General features: G+C 46.8%; 1 protein-coding gene across 4 annotated transcripts in view; it reads right to left on the bottom strand.

Annotated features, from left to right (window-relative positions):
- Positions 1-20,350, bottom strand: part of KCNK10 (potassium two pore domain channel subfamily K member 10) — a 141,215-nt gene extending 120,865 nt beyond the window's left edge. For 2 of the 4 annotated variants that reach the window (XM_060004088.1, XM_060004090.1), the window contains exon 1: positions 19,359-20,350. In XM_060004088.1, coding sequence (XP_059860071.1) covers positions 19,359-19,459 — 101 coding nt within the window. In that variant the 5' untranslated portion in view covers positions 19,460-20,350. Of the gene's footprint in view, positions 1-15,775; positions 16,167-16,883; positions 16,922-19,358 lie in introns of those variants that run through there. The other 2 variants (XM_060004091.1, XM_060004089.1) reach the window with 2 other exon arrangements.
- Between the last annotated feature and the right edge of the window lie 912 nt (positions 20,351-21,262).

Genomic DNA, 21,262 nt, shown 5'->3' with positions numbered 1-21,262 from the left:
TTTTGGAGTGATTTAGAAAATCTTCTAACATCATACAGTGGTAATAGTCGCACAACTCCATGAATAGAGTAAAAACCACTGAATTGTACATTTTAGATGGGTAATTTTTAAGTTATGTAAATTATATCTTAATAAAGCTGTTTAAAAAAAGAACAGATCTGGAGCCCTCACTCTGTGCAGGTTCTTTGGAAGACCTGAGCCTCTAGGTCATGTGGCTGAACATTAGGATTTTGACTAGAAGAACAAGCAAAGTGACTCAGGTTGCTGTGAAGAATGTTATGTCTCGTGTGTTACGCCCTGAGCACTGAGCCTGATGCAGACCCTCAGTAAATGGGCGCTACCAGTCACATCATCACCATCATTTATTAGGTGCCTCCTTGTGCCTGGCACTATGCTCTGTCCTTTGTGCCCATTGTCTCATTTAAGTTTCACAACATCGAAGGGATGGGTGCTGTGATCACTTCTGGTTCTACGGTGGAAAAACAGGCAGAGAGAGGTAAGACCAGCAGCGCGGAAGTGCCGGAGCTGGGGGTCAAATCTGAGCTCTTGCACACTTTCTCATCACACACCCCTCCCCTCCAGCAGCACGTGGCCATCACTACCATCACCAGGCATCACAGGCAGGGCTCTCTCGATCACTAGAATTGGTTTAAAATAGAGCAGAAGCCCCTGTTAGCTGCCAGCAGGATGGTTCCTACAGGTCTCTCCCAGCCACTCGGCTGAGAATCCTGGCAGTGGTGGTGCCGCTTCACCCCAACCCTGCCTGAAACTCCACGTAAGGCTCCCACAGCCTGCTGGATTTATAGTGGACACCCCAGGCAGTCCAACCAGATGCTGTCTCCTTAAGGCCTCGTGACCCAGGTTCGCATCCTTGACTCTGTTGGCCTCAGTCTGCCCCAGCATCCCAGATGTAGCAAAGAGACTTCCAGACTCATAACAAACCAACTGGAGCCCCAATTTCCCCCTATTCAGAAGACATGTAAATTTAGATACTTTGGAAATCACGTGTAGCAAAAAGTTCCCATCTGCCAGACAGAGTGAGAGTATTTAAGTCCCGAACATCTCAGCCTCTTGCAATTCCTCTGAGATTAATTTACATGTCATCATCATGAGGGAGACTCAACCTCCTGTCCCAGTGGTAGACACACAAGCCACAGAGTCCTAATTAACAAAGGTTCTTAATAAAATTTCAATATAAACTAGGCCTTCTTTGAAATCACTGCATTTTCTAGCAGAATGTTGCTGCCTTCTGTAAGATCAACACTCATTCTCTACAAAATTAACAAACTAGACATTTTTTCAATGTAACATCAATGTAACATCAGAATGGCCTCGTTTTCATCCTTATTATAAAATTTTTTAAGCCCCTTTATTTGTCAAATGTGTGCCTAAGAGAGATTTCTGAAATGCGCAGGAAATCGATCTGAGTGTCTGTAAGAAAGGCTGAGAGTGCTGGCCAGGTGGTAAGTTTCAGGAGGGCAGGGACTCCGTGTTGTTCATCTCTTACCTCCAGGCCTGGAATAGTGGTGAGCACAAGGAAGGCACTCGGTAAATATTCACTGAATAAATGAATGAACATCTTCTCCAAGAGACTGAATATACACCCATGTCCATACTTGTTATAGACTTATGGGAGATTTAGTTTGGAATCTCAGAACCAATATGTTCCAGGATCAGTAGAGCCATAGATCTTCATCAATTCTTCTTTCCAAAGGGGAAGAGAGACAAAGGCCCCTCCCCTGTTGGCATTACTGTGAGAGGCAGTATTGCTCATGGAGGTTAGATAAGGATGCAAACACGTGCTTTGTTCCCTCTTCGCGGTCTGGGCAAGTCAGTTGACTTCTCTAGACTTCAGCATTTTCCTTTGAGAAGCCGCAGAGAGTTTCGATGTCTCAAAAGCCCTTCCCGATTTCTGAAGTGAGTTTAATGTGAACTGGGCTTTTATACAGTCACGGTTGGCCTTCAGTGACTTCCCCTCTCGTCCCCGCACATTCTGTCCCCTGCTCGGACCTGCGGCACCTCCATCCCACCTGCCCCCATCACACAACTCTATCCATGTCCAGTCTGCTCCCTACACGACTCCTCCCAAAGTCTGTGTTCAACGCTCCTGACTTTTCCCTTCCCCACTTTACGCCAACCCATCAATACGTTTTGTTCTGTGTTCCATTCCTTCTCAGCTCACGTCTCTCATAGAAACTTGATTAACTTGGCTGTACCAGGGGGTAATTGAGAGTCTGTAAATTATCTGGAGAAGATATATTTGCATTTTAAAAAGATGTGTTCTGGGGAGTCTGAGGGTAAATGGTTACATGTACAGGTATGGCTGAGTCACTTTGCTGTGCACCTGAAAATATCACAATGTTGTTAATCGATTATACTCCAACATAAAATAAAAAGTTAAAAAAAAAAAAAGACGTGCTCTGGAGATGATGTTTTAATCCATATTGACTTGCACCTGTCTCAGTGGCTAGACTGTAACTTTCCTGGGTATAGAGCCTCAGATCTTTTTCATCTTTCTGTGTCTAGCCCCATTTCTGCTGTCACTGACTCACAAAATGTTTAGGGAATAACCCCAAGGATGAATGAAAGGTTGCCGATGAACAGAGTAACTGATAGGTTTTAGGCAGTCCGATGGTCACGGGAAGGAGTGCTGTGGGTCAGCTTGTAGACAGGGGCTTAGAAGCCTCCTCTAATCCCACCCCCTGTGCCGCCGGCTCCACTTCTCTTTAGAACTGAGTCTGAATACGAAGATTATTGCCTAATAAGCAGGCATTCATGCTCCTATAGAAGCTGTGTTCTCACCCTGCCAGAGAAAGGAACCAGCACTTCATAGCTTCTCATTAATTCAGGCTTCGGGGAAGCCTTCAGAGCTGAGGCCACAAGGACTTGACAGGCAGGAGGTCCCATTATAGTCAAAGGAGAAATAGCCCAATGCCACAATGCCTCCCGACACTCCAGGAACAAAGTGACAGTGGGTATGGAGGAGATGCTGGCAATTTTAATTAGGTCCATTATGCTAAACTGATAGCTGAATGCTTCCGAAAGGTGTTTGAAGTACAAAATATTGAATGCGCCATAGTTTTTGGTTTACTGATTCACTGACTCCAAATATAGAAATTATCACAGAATCAAAAGCCATGTAACAAAGCCAAGGAAAAGATTATATTAATTAACAGAGATTGAAAATGTGGCAGCCATTGCTTTAAGATACACCTCCCCCTGCAAAAATAAAAGAAGAAGATACACTTCCCATTTGCAACCAGAAGTTTAGAATTGGTTGTCATAAACCAAAGAGGCCAAGGAAAGCTTCTTTTCCTCCCCAAATGTTTCTCAAAAATTCCTACGATTCCTACAAGACAAGGAATCCCCCAGGTAAGTCCTACATCCAGCACCATGCCTGGCACATAGTAAGTATGCTCCATAAACATTTGCTGAATCAATCATTCGATTACAATTGATAATCATTTATAAGTGGTTTAAATAATCTTTAAAAAGACAAATCTGGGGCTACCCTGGTGGCGCAGTGGTTGAGAGTCCGCCTGCCAATAAAGGGGAAACGGGTTCGTGCCCCGGTCCGGGAAGATCCCACATGCCACGGAGCGGCTGGGCCCGTGAGCCATGGCCACTGAGCCTGCACGTCCGGAGCCTGTGCTCCGCAACCGGAGAGGTCACAACAGTGAGAGGCGCACATACCGAAAAAAAAAAAAAAAAACAAATCTGATTGTGTCATCCCTACTACTTTAAACTATTCAGTACCTTCCCATTATTCTCAGAAAAAAAATTAAAAACCTCCTTCATATGACCTACTATCCCCTGCATAATCTGGCAGCCACCCACCTCCCCATCCTCAAGCCACCAGGACACACCTCACACTCTAACCAGGACCACAATCCAGATTTTCTGGCCAGAGACCAGTGGTCTATTTACTGTGCCTCACTGGCTTTCTCTGTTCTTTTATAACATATCCCCCCAAATCTAAGATCTAAACCATGCAGTAAGTGCAGGAGTGTTATTCAAAACAATGTGTCATGAGCCACCAACATTATGCATGACTGCAATTAAATCTAGAGTACGTTCGCTACATAACTATGCCTAATTTTTCATAGTAAAAATGGAAACGCTGAGGAAATGATGTGCATGTGGCTTAGTCTGGGTCACAATGAATCAGCTGTAGGTCCAGGAATTGCAAATGGGGGCTCAGGAAATGAAGAATCAGTCAGAAGTTAAAATCACCAGTGTCGAATCACCCTGAACATCAGTCACTGTTCAGGGGTGAGGGTGAGGGTAGTTCCTGGATGAAGGAATAGAGGGGAAAGCAAGGGAACCAGAAGGTGGATACAATGGCATATCTGCATCCTGAGAATTTTTTCAGCCCGTGGTTGCTATGGTTACAGACGCCATGAGAGTTGGCTCCGGAATGTGACAGGGCTCTCAGGCAGCCTCATTCAACCCACCCTCACCCTGTCCTAGGGCCTCTCTTTGTCATTTTGTGGGAGAAGTAACATATTCAACAAAGCCCATGGTGGCACTCAAAAGACACTGTGTTCACTCTCCTCCACCCAGGACACAGAAGCTTCAGAACTTTCCTTAGACTATAAAGTTGCCTCCGGAATAATCCAGGTGTGCAATGTTTGGAAACGTGGGAACCTCAAAGACATCAAATGCATTCGGCTTCCTGGAAATCATTTTCTCTTCAAGAATGTGCAGAAAAAGCAACAAGGTGGTTAAAAAAAAAAAAGTATGTTTACTCCAAATATAACAGAGAGTGGCTTCTCCCCATGTGCTGGGCCCATCACCCCAGGCACACCATCCCTGCCGTCTTGGCTACGTTCTGGTTTCACAGTGAAAAGAAACTGGGTATATCATGTGGCCATTTTTTGGTGAATATTTTATTGTGCTCCCTCACACATACAGACATAAGGTCTGCTGCAGAAACACACCAGACGCCCATCCCCTGACATTTCTACTGCCCAGCCTGAGGGATGTCCTGTTCTTCTGGCTTTACCCAAGGAGGTTGGGTTTTCAGTCCCTGAGCGTGTAAAGGAAGAGGGCTGTCAAAGAAGGGCAATCTGCAAACGAGGTGGGTCCCTGAGTTGTCTCACTCAACCTCTGGTATCACAGTGAAAAGAAATTGGGTATATCATGCAGTCATTTTTTGGTGAATATTTTGCAGATCCACATGTAGAATGGTGCCCACCGAAAAGAGGCTGAATAGATGCTTTTTGTATTTGAAAAATCTGCTTGGACTGGTTGGTATATTGTGATCTACTATAAGACCATATATTCATATTTTATATAAATCATCATACTCGCTGTCTTTCTAAATACCGTTCGGAGCAATGCGTGATAAGAGCAGTAAATGGAATTCAGTAAATTATGGTTCTGTGGGTAAGTGGGAAATGCAGGGTTAAACAAAATCAGCCTGGTTTCTGCACTGCAGGATTCTCAGGGGAGGTGTAGAAGGTACAGGTGAGAGCTCCAGCGTTAACACACCTCCGGCATCAAGTCATAGAGCTACAAGGTAACTTTGGGCAAGTTGCTTAAGCTCTGCAGGCCTCAGCCTCATCATTCAGAAAGCAGGGATAATCATTTCACCTGTTTCTTTGGACTATAAAGAGGACTACATGAGATTATGACTCGAAAGTACTTTGCACAGTGCCTGGCGCTTAGTACGTATTCAATAAGAAATAAGGGGAAATGCTTATGGTGATTTTTAAATATTTCCTCAAATTCTTTGACACTCCCTCCTTCCAAAGTGAGCTTAATCACCCCTCCTCCCCAAATGCGGACTAAATTTAGTGACTCGCATCTAATGAAAAGAATGAGATAGCAAATCCATTTGTGACAACACAGATGGACCTTGAGGACATTATGCTAAGAGAAATAAGTCAAACAGAGAAAGACGAATACAGGGTGATCTCACTTATATATGGAAACTAAAAAAACCCCACTCATAAAAAAAGAGAAGAGACTGGTGATTACCAAAGGCAAAGCGTGGAGAGTGGGCAAAATGAGTGAAGGGGATCAAAAGGTACCAACTTCCCGCTATAAGATAAATAAGTCCCAGGGATGTCATGTACAGCATGGTGACTATAGTTAACAATTCTCTATTATATATTTGAAAGTTGCTAAAAGAGTAGATCTTAAAGGTTCTCATCATAAAAGAATTGTAACTATGTGAAGTGATGGATGTTGACTAAACTTACTGTGGTAATCATTTCATAATGGATAAAGATATCAAATCATTATGTTGTACACTGAAAACTAATACCATGTTTTGTGTCAATTATACCTCAGTAAACCTGGATGAAAATACAAAGCATGTGGTGGTAGTAACAATGTATGATTCCTGAGGTTACGTTATAAAAGGCATTCAATTCCACCTCGTTCTCTCTTGAAGCGCTTACTCTGGAGGAAGCCAGCCATGTTGTGAGGACACTCAAGCAGCCGGTGGAGAGATTCACATTGGCAGGAAATGAGGTCTCTCCCCAACAACCAGCTGCAATTTGCAAGTCACGTGAGGAAGCCATCTCAGGAGCAGATCCCGCAGCCCCAGTTAAGCTCTCAGATGACAGCAGCCCCAGCCAACACCTGACCATAACCACTGGATGACTCCCAGACAGATGACACACCTAAGCCATTCCTGATTTCCTGATCCACAGAAACTGTGAGATAATCAACACTGATCATTGGTTTAAGCCACTAAATGTTGGGGTCACTTGTTACATAGCAATATCAACTCTCCAGGAGGGAATGAGCATGCATCATTCTGCCATCTGACATGGCCATGAAAACATTTTCTTTCACACAGCATCTGGTAAGACTAGTTTGTATCTCATGGAACACACCTTGGGAAATGCTGGTCGATAACTTAACAGTTTATAAAGCTTGTTCACATTTATTCTCATTTGATCATCTTAGCAAATGTGAAGCAGGTGTTACTGTGCTCTTTATTTTACCCAAGAGAAAACTAAGGCTCCAAAAGCTTAAGTGACTTGCCCGGGTTCACACAGCTAATAGAATCGGTAGAACAGTAACTCAGGTTAAGTATTATGATTCTAAACCATGTTTTTTTCTCGGTTTTTTTTCCTCTGGTTTGATTAAAACAGTCTAGGTTTTTTAAACCTGGAATAAGAATATGGGGAGTCTAAAAGAGTGCCAGGAAGGGGGGTGCTCTGTGGAATAGGCCACCCTCCCAAATGATCTGGAGAGTGAACCAGATGCTTCTGAAGCATTTGGGAGCCAGAGCCTTCCCTGACTTCTACAGAACAGGGGCCCCTTCAACCGTGATGATAACATACTGCAGGTACCACTCAGGGGGCTCTTATGACAATCTAGCACTCTTCTGAGAGCTTTGTATAATATATATCACTTCATTTGATCTACATAACAAATCAAGGAAGTACAGGCTGTCATCATCTCCACCTTACAGAGGAGGAGACCAAGTCACAGAGAAATGAAGCAACTTGCCCAAATCAGCCACTAATCAGTGATGGAGCTCAAATTGGGACCCAGGCGATCTAAGACTATCAGGGCGTGAAGGGGCCTTATCAAGCAATGTCCCAACTCTCTCCTTTTCCATAAGAATGGAAGAGCTGGAACTAGCACCTAGATCCTCCCACCCTAAGCTCCTGTAATGTAATGTAGAGGTTGGCATCTAGCCCAGAGGCTAGGTTCAATGAATATAACATGCATTTATGCCTGTCAAGTTCTTTTAAGGAGGTATATGCTGAACCCACTCTACTAAACTGCTTCCCATATAGCCTCAAATTCCACCATGAGAAATGAATGCCTTTGGCCTAAAGCAATATTCTCAACTGGTGGACTGAATGTTCAATTGCCCAGTATCACATGATACTGAGCATCTCTATTTAACCTATCAGGCTCATATCACATTAAATTTGGTAAGTTACACTACTTATCTTTATCCTAAAATATTTAATGTGTTATTTGGGGGACCCACAGGGCTGTTCACACATTAGAAACTCATTTCTTGGTAGTAAAATTGTTGCTAGTTTGTATGTCAGAATTACAAATATCAGCATTTTAGCCCATTCTGCAAAGGTCACCATGACTTTCAGGCTCTCTATCTCTTGAGCAAACCTGCAGTGACTCTTCAAGCATCTCTTTTTAAACTGTAAACACTACCTTTGCCCCTACATTGGGTAGTTGAATTAAAAAAATCAGAATCCTTTGCATAAGAGATAGCATTTGAAATCAGAACTCTGTAGAAATCATTGGGGGCGGAGGGAGGGTGGAAGGGGGAGAATAAAGGAAGGAAGGAAAAACAGAAGGGAGGGAGGAATAAGGGAGTTCCCTGTGATCACATGATTTATGTACAGCAGTGGTTGACTCTACAAATCCTATACTTTGCCACCGTTCCGCTTTGTTTCAAAGTTCCCTCTAGGGAAAAAGAAAGTGAAGTAATTGGTAGTACAGAAACTGGAATCCCCTGAAATCCTGCTACCTAACCCTCCACACAACCTGTTCTGCCCACCCCTATCTGCCTCCCTGGCTCTGGGAATAGAGGAAAAAGAGAACACAGCTCCCCTGTGACCACCCCCTCCCATGCCAATGGTTCTGGCCCTCAACCCCCAGTCCAACCCTACAAGGAAGATAAGAATGTCAGCTTTCATTTTCAATTCATAGTACTCAGTCCCAGACACTTACAAGGGAGAAAAAAAATCTCACACTGTGTCTGCAAACCACAAATCAATGTTCTAGGAAGTCAATGTGAGGTTTTTGTTTCTCCATTTTCTCTCATTACCCGGGATAACAGTAATTAATGAGCCCTGATACAGTAAAGTCTGCTGAGAGGACCACTAACACCAGAGCCCACAAGTGGTCAAAAGCCCTTTGACTCCTGTGAGAAACCTGCCAGGTGGGTGTAACCAACATGGTGCTGGGGCCACGTTGAGGTAGATTACATAACCAAGTCATGCAGAGCTGAGCCCCTAACCACCTCTAACCCTTGCTGGCTCGTCCAGTAAGTGCCCTTCATAACAGAACCTGAGTACAGCAAAAGATGGTCACTTTTATTCACTCCGCTGCTTCAGCCAAGGGAGCTGTCCAAACTGAAACTTCCTAATTGGCTTTCAGTAAAATGGCTTCCTTCTATTTCTTCACTAAACTCTCTAATCCCCCACGGGCTAAAAGTAAAATGAATCCACTTCCTCAAAAAAGGTACATTTTACTTTTTCTTACCAACAGTGGGCCCCTAGCACTGTGCCTACATTAAACACCATATTTCAGTTGTGGTGAAATGTCCCAATTTGGGGCAAGATGTGGATTGTGTTCTTGTTTTTTTGTTTGTTTGTTTTTCTTTGCAGTACGTGGGCCTCTCACTGTTGTGGCCTCTCCCGTTGCGGAGCACAGGCTCTGGACGCGCAGGCTCAGCGACCATGGCTCACGGGCCCAGCCGCTCTGCCGCATGTGGGATCTTCCCAGACCGGGGCACGAACCCGCGTCCCCTGCATCGGCAGGCGGACTCCCAACCACTGCGCCACCAGGGAAGCCCTGGATTGTGTTTTTTTAATGCCTCTGATTTAAGATGATGCTCATATAGAGCCTGCTATGGACTGAATTGTGTCCCACATACCCACCCCAAAAAATTCATATGTTGAAACCTAAACCCCAAACATAAGTGAAGTAGAGATAGGGCCTTTAGGAGGTAATTAACATTAAATGAGGTCATAATGGTAGGGTTCCCATTCAGTAGGGCTGGTGCCCTTTAAGAAGAGGAAGAAACATCAGAGTACACTCTCTCCATCATGTGAGGCAAGAAGATGGCCATTTGCAACCCAAGAAGAGAGCTCTCACCAGACACCAACCTTGCTAATACCATGGTCTTGGACTTCTAGTCTTCAAAACTGTGCGAAATAAATAAATTTCCGTTGTTTCAGCCACTCTGTCTGTGATATTTTGTTATGACAGCCTGGGCAGACTCCCGGAGAGCCAAAGTACAGATGTTTCAGAAACGGAGTGGAATAGTAAAGTCGACCTACCCAGTTCCAATTCCACCCAGTGATCGCTGGGATTGGCAAAAGGGTGATGAAACTCCCTTGGACACTGAAAAAGAACCGGAGCCAAATCTTGGCCCAGACGGTCTTTGGAACATCTTTCCTCTTTACTTTCTAGGATAATTGTGGTGATTTTGGCACATTATTAATCCCATTTGGAAAGCTGATCTCCTGAAAGTTGGATATTAAATCAAAAGATTATTTTCCTTCCAGAAAATCTAAGCTATACAAATGTGTGTTTGGAAACACATTAATAAAGATAGCACTCAACTGAGCTTACAGGTTGAGCATGAGTCATATACACAAGAGAGCAAAATCTCTTTTTAACCAAGAGAGCAGAAGCGGGATCCAAGGGTCTTCAATGAACTCATGGGATAAAGCGCCGGCCAGTGAAAGTACAACCTGAAGAAAACCACATCAGCTAAGGGCTCATCAACCGAAAGCCTTCTTCCTCTAAATCTCTCAGAGAAATCTCTGAAATACATTTTTGGATAGGAAAGAATGGGAGAGTGTGGAATGGACAAAAATCCTGGGAGGGAGGAAAGCTTGAGGAAAATTTCCTGGACGTAAGCATCAGAAGGCCTGGGTTGGCCCCAGCACTGCCTGTTGGCAGCCTTGGGCCCTCATATAAATCATTTACTTTTTCTATTCCCATCAGTAAATCTAAGAGTTCAATACTGACAAAAATAGGGTTATTTAAAGAACAAATGAGGGCTTCCCTGGTGGCGCAGTGGTTGAGAGTCCGCCTGCCGATGCAGGGGACACGGGTTTGTGCCCCCGTCCGGGAGGATCCCGCATGCCACGGAGCGGCTGGGCCCGTGAGCCATGGCCGCTGAGCCTGCGCGTCCGGAGCCTGTGCTCCGCCACGGGAGAGGCCGCGGCTGTGAGAGGCCCGCGTACCGCAAAAAAAAAAAAAAGAACAAATGAGATAATTTGTAAAAAGCGTTCTATAAACTGAAAAGTGATACACACATAAGATATAGGCCTCTCTGGAACTTTGCACTCAACTATGCACTAAAAATGCAGCCTTAAAAAAAAATCCAGCTCCAGCTCTAAGGCTTTGCTTCTTTCTTAAGTGGATTTAACTACCTAAAATGAGCTGCATACCAGTGACCAACATGCACCAAATTATTAACTGGACACCAACCATATCTTTGTCAGGCTACATCTGCCCACCCACCTGCCCCCACCTCACCTCCACTCCTGGTGAGAAGGCAAACAGTCTGCTGGAGGCTCTAGAGAGCTGGGAGCTTGCAAGGAAGTGGGAATATCAGTGTCCTGTCCAACACCCCATTAATTAGGGATATATTATCCTATTCTTATTTGTCCTTTGCCATTTGTAGCTTAAAAGAGTGCTGGAATTTCCATCATGCTCGAAGCCTTAGAGATCCTCTCTGATCCATCCTACATACATTCAGCAAAAGGTTATTGAGCATCCACTACGTGCCAGGCACTTGCCAGGGCCTGGGATTAAGACAGTGAACGGGACAGGGAACATTCTTGCTTGTTGGACTCATGCGCTAGCAAGTGAGGCTGGCATCAAAGGTGACACATGAGCAAGTAAGATGGTTTCAGATCATGACAAGTACCAGGAAGACAACTGAACAGGAGACGTAAGAGAAAGCGATAGGGCTGGGGAACGAGAGGCGAGGCCTTCAGATGGGACAGGGAAGCCCTTGCTAACAAGGTGATATTTGAACTGAGATTTAAAGGATGGAAAAGAGCCAGCCACGCTAACATACATTTATAAGCAATGGAAAGTGCAAGTGCAAAGGCCCTGAGACAGGAACACGTCTGATCTACTTGAGGAACAAAAGGAAGCCAAATAGTCCAGAGGTCAGCTCAAGGGGGATGTTGAAGAGATAGGATCAAAGAGGCCATGTCAATGGCCTCCTTGCCCATGGGAGGAAGGTTAAGCCCAGAGAGGCTAAGTGAGCAGCCCAAAGTCACACAGCTAATTATTGCTACAGCTTGTTTTAGAAACTAATTCTTTTGCCCCAAAATTGAGTTTTTTACACTATAATGATCTGCTTGCCTCAAGCTGTAGGGATATTGTTTGCTGATCTTACTGGTTTTTAAAAGCTTTTGACATACATCAAAGCAGATAGCCAATCCCAGTTTTCAGCAGAAGATCATCAACAAGTGATCCCAGTGATTTAAAACGCATATAAATCCTGCTATGAAAGCCAATACTTAGTGCCAACCTACTTTTGTGTAGGTCCTCCACAAACAGTCACTGTGTGTTAAAGGCTTAGCTTTACAAATATGGAGGAAGGCCATAGCTCACCAGAGAATAATCATTTTACACTTAGGTCTTATTTTTACACCTAAACCTCTTAACAGTGCTTTGCTTAATTCACCCAAGTGCAATCAAAACCACTCTGTTCTCAAACCACCTTCATTTTGTGCTATTAAATTGTCAGGTAATAGGGCTATAAGCAAAACATCATAATTACAACTTCCTTCCAAAATCGGTGAGCACAGCCACCTGAAGGTGCAAGTCTGTCTGTTCATTCCAGAATTCTAAGGAACTGTCCCTCTTCTTTTCTATTATAATGCTAGGGTCTGCTTCATCTTTCCCTTGCTAAACACATTTGGTCTATGTAAACCCAAACTTCCAAAGAACAGACCCAATGTCTGTCCAGTAGCCAGTGACTACCCGCCCCCCAGAGGTAGATGCAGAGATAATATTTGGTTAGACAGGTTAATGGAGAAAGGAATGAGTGAGAAAGACTGATTTACTGCCTCACCCTTCTCTTCCTCTTCCCCCACCTCCTCCTCCTACTCTCTCTTATGCTCTTCCTCCTTGAAAGAAGCTTCTCCAGTCGCTGAGCTCTGGGAACCTCACCAGGCAGAAGCCAGAGGTGCAATAACATAAGGAACAGACAGGAAGAGTATTTAAGGGCCCATATTTTAGTCTGACCCCACCACCCACTAGCTGTGTGGCCTCGGATAAGTTACTCAACCTCTCTGTTCCTCGATTCCCTCACCTCTAAAATTAGGATCATCTCTTCTGTCTATGATTAAATAAAGAACATTAAATTAATCTTCTGGTTAAAGAATAATTAATAATACATAAGTTAATAAATAATTTAATTAATTCATTAATATATGTGCACCTAGTTCTATGCTGGTGTGAGATATGGTACCCTCACTCCCCACTCTCTTCCTGCCTCCACCCCCTGGCTAGGAAAGACTACTGTCACCCACACCTCCAGGAACAATTGTGCCTCAAGTCAGAGCACACTACTAAAATGCAGCTCAGTGGTGTCCTGATGGCAATCAAGGGTCAAACGGGGACAATAACACTGTGCCATCAGATAAGTACTATGACAATAACTGTATGAAATTATGTACATCAAACACTTGGCATGCAATGACTGCTCACTGAATGCTGTGACTTTTATCGGGGTCTTTCCATTTTTAGCTTCATCAGTTGTGACTATAGACACTACTTGCATGCTTCTTCACTGTTTTAGGCTGTAAAATGTGGGATTCATCTGTATTTATCACTGTGACATAAATAGATAGAATGATGATTATATAGAAATGTATTTTAAAAGCCAAGGCAAGCTTCACAAAATCGGCCCCACAGCCCTCCCTATCAGAGCTCCTTGAAAATAACTGATCTGATACTTTAGACAACAGCCCACTTGACCCATCTCCTGGATGACTCAGAGACGTCTCCCACTCAACAAGTCCTGGGCTGAGCTCCTGAGTTTTCCCTCAAGACTAGTCCTGCCCTGGCTGCCTTCCCAATCATTCCAACTACTCCACATCCACACCTGATTCACACAAAGCCTGTAGATTTTTGTACCCTCCCTCGCTCCCTACTCCATCCATTTTTCCATCTCCACAGCCACCACCATGGTCCACACTACTATTGTATCTGGTCCCTCACATCCACAAGAGCCACATGGCACTTGTTTTGAAACTCAGTTGAGATCATGTCGCTCCTCAGCTTGAAACACTCCAACCTCCCAATCCACAATTCCGTCCCTACCTGCAACAACACGAGGCTTTGGGATCAGACCCTATGGATTCACCAGCCACACCTCAAAACACATGCTCTCTTGCTCTCTGCTCCAGCCATGGAAGCTTCCTTTCAGGTCCTCAAATATACATGCTCCCTCTGCCTCAGGGCCTTTGCACTTGCTGTTCCTTCTTCTGCAAGTTCCCATCTTCATTAGCCAATTAATCCCTACATATCCTCCAGGTCTCAGTACAAATATCTGACTATCTTCCCTGACTATCCGCCTCCCGTGGTTCTTGTCAGTCTCTTCCATCAGACACTTTCTTAAAGCCTTGATGCTCTTCTTCATGGAACATGTATAAACTTGTAATTATGCACTTCTGTGCAATGACTGATTTAGGTCTGTATCCCTCACTATAAATTCCAAGAAGGCAGAGCTTTTGTCTGTTGTATTCTGACTGTATTTCCTGTGCCTGGGACAGCACTTGGTTTGTAGTAGATACTCAATAAATATGTTTTGCAAGGATTCCTCCCCCCCCCCAAAAAAAGAAAACAAACAGACAAAAGACAGGCACACTTCCATATTTCCAGAGATCTAGAGACAAAATAGAAGGTCTGGGTTGCACTTAACAGCCCTGGTTGTATTAACAGCACTGGTGTTAGAATAGGAAATGTCTCTTCACTCTGTCTTCAGTACCCAGTCAATTCCTAAGACATTTATTCAACAATGACTGGGTTTCCTCTTTTCCAGTCTGGAGAAAAGAAGAAATGCACTCATAAAAAAACCACTAAACACACACACACACACACACACACACACACAGATACATACACATCAAATAAACAAATTTCAACCCCAATTCACACAGAGGCGTTGCCTCGCCCAACTCAGCCTTCAGATGAGCTAAGAGAAATGCTTGTCAAAGCATGACAAAAGCAAGAGCATTCTTGTCAAAACTGGACACGAGGTTTCAACTTGTTCTGTTCCCATAGTGATTACTCACGAGAAGCCTTAACATCTATATGCTAATTACAGACACCCTGGACAACCCTAGGCACACACAAATCTGTCTAAATCACTCCCTTTTGCGCCCAGGGGCCACTGTGCAACATTCGTAAAAGCTTGTAAATGACCCTACTACTCGGGGCGTGCTCCCCTCCCCGAGCCCTTACCTGCCCCACCCTTTTTGAAAACCACTCCCTCCTCCCCCTTCTACTCCCATCTGAGCCAACCTAGCTGCGTGGTTTGGTAATAAGATTGAGCGAAGATTTGGAAGGCCCCGTGGGCTTCATTATTCCGCATGCCCTAGAGAAGGGCCACCTCCAGGGGCTGTTGCTGCGGCTCCAAGCCCCACTTGCTGCCAGGAAAGCTTTCCCACTGAGGACACCCTGCCAGGCGGTACAGCTCCAGGTCCAGGGGGAGGCACCCCACCCATCTGCCAGAGACAAAGATCACCAGAAACAAAGGACATACACACACACAAAGTCAGAAGGAAATATCGACACTTGGTGCGATTTCAAGTCAAACACCCAGCTTGGTGTATCTTTAAACAGATTTTAAAACAATCCAGGAGGGACACTGATTATGTGATAATGACAGGCGCTATCTGGGCTTGGCACCCACGCTGCCTCCGCCCTCCTCCCACCCGCGCTGCAGTTCCCAGGCGAATTTTCCAGCCTCAGGACACAGGCCGCCAGGAGCAAGTGTGCTTCCAGTCAAGGAAGCGCGCACACGCCGGAGACAGAGGCAGGGCCCGGGCGGTCAAAAGTAAGAAATACCAACCTTTAGGATCCCAGTTCACCTGTTTTCTTGGAGTCTCGATTGGAAATTTCATTGCTCCGTTGCCCAGAAGGGGAGGAAATGAAAAGGATCGAAATAATAATAAAGTCCTCAAGCTTTATACGCCTCGGTACAGCAGTCCAACAAAACAATTTCCAAGGATGGGGGAGCCTTGGACTGGGTCGTGGAGGAACCCCAGAGAAAGACAAGTGGAAAAGATTTGGCTTAGGAGAGAACTGGAGACTGCTTGGGTGTTTGCACCGGTTGAGGGGTGGCCGGCAGCAGCCCCTCGGGTAAAAGGAAAAGTAAGACCAGCAAGCGGTGGATGGAGAGCGAGGCTCGGGAAGATGAAAGAGCCAAGCTGCTTCCCAAATGCGGCGCCGGCAGGTTGGGGGCCGAGCAGCCGGAGGGCCGGCGCGAGGGAGAAGCCCACCGCAGTGTCACTCCAGCCCCTGAAGGCGTGTGCTCACACACTCCCGCGCACACACACACACACACACACACACACACACACACTCTCACACACTCGCCCGGGCGCGCGCTCGGGCGGGCACGTCAGCCTCGCTCGGCCGCGCAGAGCGCACAAGCCCCTCCCCGGCCGCGGCTCCTCGCCCCCGAGCGACGCCCCCAACTCCCCACCCAGCGAAAGCCATTGGACGTAGGGGTGGCGCGGCACCCGGGGAGCGCGCGGCGAAGACTACCCTCCCCGCGGCGAGCCTCAAAAGCCGCGCCACGCGGGAGGGCGCGGAGCGGGTAGAGGGGCCACGCTAAGGAGGCGCACTCGGCCACTAGCGCCTGGCTGTGGACTTGCCGGCGCGTCTGCTGGAGGTGGCGGGAGGCGGCGGGCGCGGCGGCCCGGAAGCCGCGGTGGGGCGGGGAGCCGGCGGCAGGCGCGCCGCTACTTACTGGCTAGAACAGCCGGCGGGCGGGCGGGCTTGGAAGCGGCCGCGGCGCGCTCCGCGGAGTTGCAGCCGGAGACACGCTTGGCTGCTTGGAAGGCGCTGCAGGAGGCGGAGGAAGGGCCGCGGCGGCCCCTCCGCATACCTCTGCCTCGAGGGAGACCTCCTGTCACCGCTTCCACCCTGGGCGCACCCCCACCTGCTTTTCTCACCTCATGTTTTCACTCCAGTCCTCTCCCGCGCCTGGTCCTCCCGCCAGCACCCGAACCCACGTCCCCAGCGCGCTCCGAGGAGGCCGGTGCCAGCCATGAGCCTTTTGTTCTGGGACCGCTCCGCGTCGGCCGCGCTCTCCCCGCCCCGGGAAGCTCGCTCCCCAGGCGCAGCCCGGTCCCTTCCCCAACCACCTGCCGACCGGCCGGGGCCTCTGCTCGGAGGCCGGGGTGGAGGCTGGAGAGAGGCGCCGCCACCCCTGAGGACAGCGGAGTTGCCAAGACTTGGCGGCCCCGGGAGCCCGAGGGCCCGGCAGGGGCAGGTGCAAAGGAACCCCAGACATGTTCCCGGAAAGAAGCTAAACCTGGCGCATTCCCCCTTCCCCCACTCACACTGCCCGCTCCTGAAGCCGCACAGGGGCTTGCGGTGGGACCTCAGTGTCCAGAAGAACCTGGTTGTGGTGAGATGCTCTTGAATGGGCTACTCGAAGTACCAATAAAAATGTTTACAAATTACTTCGGATACCTAACGACAGAGACCTGCACAGAGTAGATGCTCAAGAAATGCTTGCTAAATGAACGCATGAAGCAGTGTTGGACAGGAAGTAGTTTAAGTTACTGTCCAGTCACTGTCCATTTTACGTATATCTTGAACCCCTTCTATGTGCCATCCCTGTGCTAGGTGCTGGCGATATGGCAAAGAGCCAGACTGACATGGACCTTGCCTCCATAGGGCTTACTGTCTAGTGCCATGAGGTCGGGTTAGATCATCGTTGCCTTCACTTAAGAAAGGGAAAGTGACTGTTCAGCCTATTCCCAAGCCTGCCTTCTACGGCCCTAACTGCCTACGCGAGCATTTGCTCTCAGAATGCATGCCGCTCTATGGCACCTTGAGGCTTCGGGGGAGCCCTGTGTCAGCAGCATCTTTCTCATCATCCATCTCCCACTGTCACATCCAGGCTTCAGAGTTACACGGCAAGATCCACTGAGGTCCACTGTCATCTGTGAGAAGGGTTGGTAAGTGCTTTGTAACTGACCCTACAGGCTGCTGGGGAGTTCTCTGCAAATCCCGTCAGGCAAAACTGGTACTAATCTGATGGCACTATTCTGACTCGGACCTTTAGGCAGGTGCGGGTTTCCTAGGTGCTTCAAAGCTACCTTCTCTGGAACTCTGTTTCCACACTTTGCTCCTCTCTACTAGAAGGCTGAGAGGATGGATGAGACCTGGAAAGAAAACAAAGAATGACCGCTTCTCCAGCCATGCCCCCAGAGACACCAGTATATATGTAAATTCTGCTCCAAAACCCAAAGGAAGCTGCTTCCAAGCTCCTACGAAAGCCTTCAGAGCCTCACTCCTCCTCCACTGCTCACAGGCAGAAAGGTGCCAGCCCAGTCACTGCAACGCAACGTTATTACCTGCATCAGAGTCAGAGAGAGGTCTCCACAGAGAAAGGTACACTCTCTCCTGAATCCTCTGAGGTTGCGGAGGCAAGACTGACATCTAGCAACTGCCCTTTCACCTTCTCATACTTCTCTCCATTCATCTTCCCTATATGACATAGAGGAAGCTCCAACTGGCCTCATCTTGCAGATGAGAAGAGCGGGGCTCAGAGAGGTAAAGGAACACGCCCAGGGTCACAACACAGAGATTCAAACCCAAGTGAGCTCATCTGGTCCCTGGACCCATGAATCTGACCTTGAAGCAGTCACAGGGGTACTTTTGGGTAATGAAGATCTGAGTACAATATTTTCTAATACTTCAGATCCTCCTCCTTTGCAAAATGAATTGGACTAACTTAGTGCCCTGGGGTCTACATCGGGGAATTAGTTCACTGTCCAAGGCAAATTCCCATGGCATGAAATGCAGCTCAGGGTACATCATTCAGCCAATCAAGAAACATTTATTGAGCATCCCTTGTGTGCAAGACAGTTTGCAGGTTTTTGTCAGAAGTTATTTGGCCCCTGGAGAACCTTGCCCAGAAATGCATCAGCAGGATGATTATTGGGGGGCCAGGCGATTTGGAGCAGAATCAGGGGTCTGGAGTTCCTGATGACTTGCACTAGTCATCAGCTCTTAGTATCATCTCTCTGCTAAATCACTCCCCCCTTTCCCATCCCCAACCTCTGGGGCTTCCCTCACCTCCACTTTTTCTCCCTTCTCAGAATGTGGACAAAAACGAGTTTGTGGGGGAAAAAAATCTACCAAAATTAATTAATTACTTAATCCCAGCACCCCCTCCCCTAACGTGCCTGAAATCAAGCCCAACTCCTAAACTGCGTATTTGGAATGGACTTCGGGCCGGAGGATGGGTGAAAGGGAGGGTGGCTCGGGGGAGGATGTTCGGAAAGGGAGGGGGGCAGGGAGGGGAGCCCCCTCCCAAGACAAACATCTTAGCACATTAACCCTTTGTGCTCCGCAATTCCCTTCCATCGCCTTCAGTTCTACCTCTTGGTTCTTACAGACTTGATTACACTTACCCCAAGAAGGAGGAAAGAAGTGGTCTGTGTAGAGAAAAAACATCCAAAACAGATGCCGCGCGGAGCGGTTCCCTCTCCTTCTGTGCCTCCGCAACTTTCATGGCTGTTGCTGCGGGAGGGTTAAGTCTGGTGGAAAGAGACCGCCTCGGGCTCCTGCGGCAGGAAAACAAAGCATCCTGGCGCTAAGTCTCCCTGCACCCGCCGAGCCCCGCCAGTGGCCCCGGGCTGTCGGCCACCGCGTCCTGGGCGCATTCGGTGGTAAAGGGCGCCGCGTTCCTTGCCGGGGATGCGTTTCTGCTGGCCGCCCGGGTCTCTGCAGCTCAGAACCTGCAATAGTTGTGGCACCACTTTATTGAGTGCCGTCGAGCCCGGCGTGGAAGGGCTGAGGAAACCGGAAACCCCCAGTCATTTCCCGCGAGAGAAAGTTTCCCGCGAGTTGGTGGCTCCTTTACCCCCTCCCCACGCCGCAGCCCGGGGTGGGTGTGAGGGCGGACGGATGCTGCCTGGCACGTGGGGAGTCAGCCTCTCCGAATGACTGGCAAAGAACAGCTCTGCCAGGGGAGAGGTGAACACAGGATCGGGGTGAGGCAGGAGAAAGTCCGGGACAGCGAATCGCAGGGAGCGATGGAGCAGCTTGGGAAATCCTGCTTCGTGTTGGTTTGGCAAACAGAAGCGGGAGGAGGACAGATCTGATTAGAATCTACTTCGAATTCGTTAATCTGCCTTGGATTGTTTCCCTTTGGTTTCACCATTCCGCCTTGAGGTCCGGAAGAAAACCCAATCTTGTATGGTCTTTCTCATTCCCAAGACACCTGCGAGTCCTCTTCTCAAAAGAACTGCAGAGAAATGTCCAGGTCATTTTTTTGAAGATATTCCCACACACACACACACACCCTGTGTAGACGCACTCAGTGGTAAAACTGATAGGATTATGCATTAAAGTTAAACTTCTCCTACCAGAAATGTTGTCTTTCCTCAGCGAAGTTTCCACTTTGTTCTCAGCATTTAATCATTCCTACATTTGTCTTCACGTCCCAACCAACATCTGCAAAAACACACCCTTAAGTATATGTTGCTCTAATCTTAGGCTCTGCTTTTGCCTTGGAAAAGCTGGAGACACATCAGCAACTAAAGGGCAAGGAATGGGGTGTCATGTATCATATCGCTCAATAATAAACTCTATATGGGTAAATCCTGCTGATTTATTTGACTCAAACCTCTGATTGCGGATTAATGAAGACAACATAGTATAAACTCCAGAGAAGTTGTAATTAAAGCACCAGGCTGATGAACACATTTCATAACCAGGAACTACCTCTGCTTCCCTTGTAAGTTTCTCTACTTGGACATCTTTTTTATTGAGATATAATTGATATATAACATTATATTAGTCAGGTGCACAACATAATGATTCTATATTGATTGGTATGTATTGTGAAAAGATTACCACAAGAAGTCTAGTTAACACCCACCACCACACATAGTTACAAAATTTTTTTCTTGTGATGAGAATTTTTAAGATCATCTCTCTTAGCAACTTTTAAATATACAATACAGTATTGTTAACTATAGTCACCATGATGTATATTACATACCCAGGACTATTTTAAATTTTAAGAAAATATTATTTAAGCTCCTATAAGGCATTGTGCCAAACATTTTACCAAAAACGTGCAGAGCTAGAATCCTGCTTATTATAAAACAAGTTTTAAGGTGATTCCCTCTCTCTGAATTAACGCCAAAGCATAATCCCAGGTAATTTCTTTAAAGAGATGGAGCTGGACTTTTTTTTGGGTTTCCCCTCAAATTTTTATTTTGAAAATGTTCAAACGCACATAAAAGTTATAGTTGTCTGATAAAAACCATAGTCTCGGTGTCCAGTGGGAATCCAATCAAAGATTTCA

This window comes from Delphinus delphis, chromosome 2 (assembly GCF_949987515.2).
Source record: "Delphinus delphis chromosome 2, mDelDel1.2, whole genome shotgun sequence".
Taxonomy (NCBI): Eukaryota; Metazoa; Chordata; class Mammalia; order Artiodactyla; family Delphinidae; genus Delphinus; species Delphinus delphis.
This window is presented reverse-complemented; position numbering and strand designations above follow the sequence as displayed.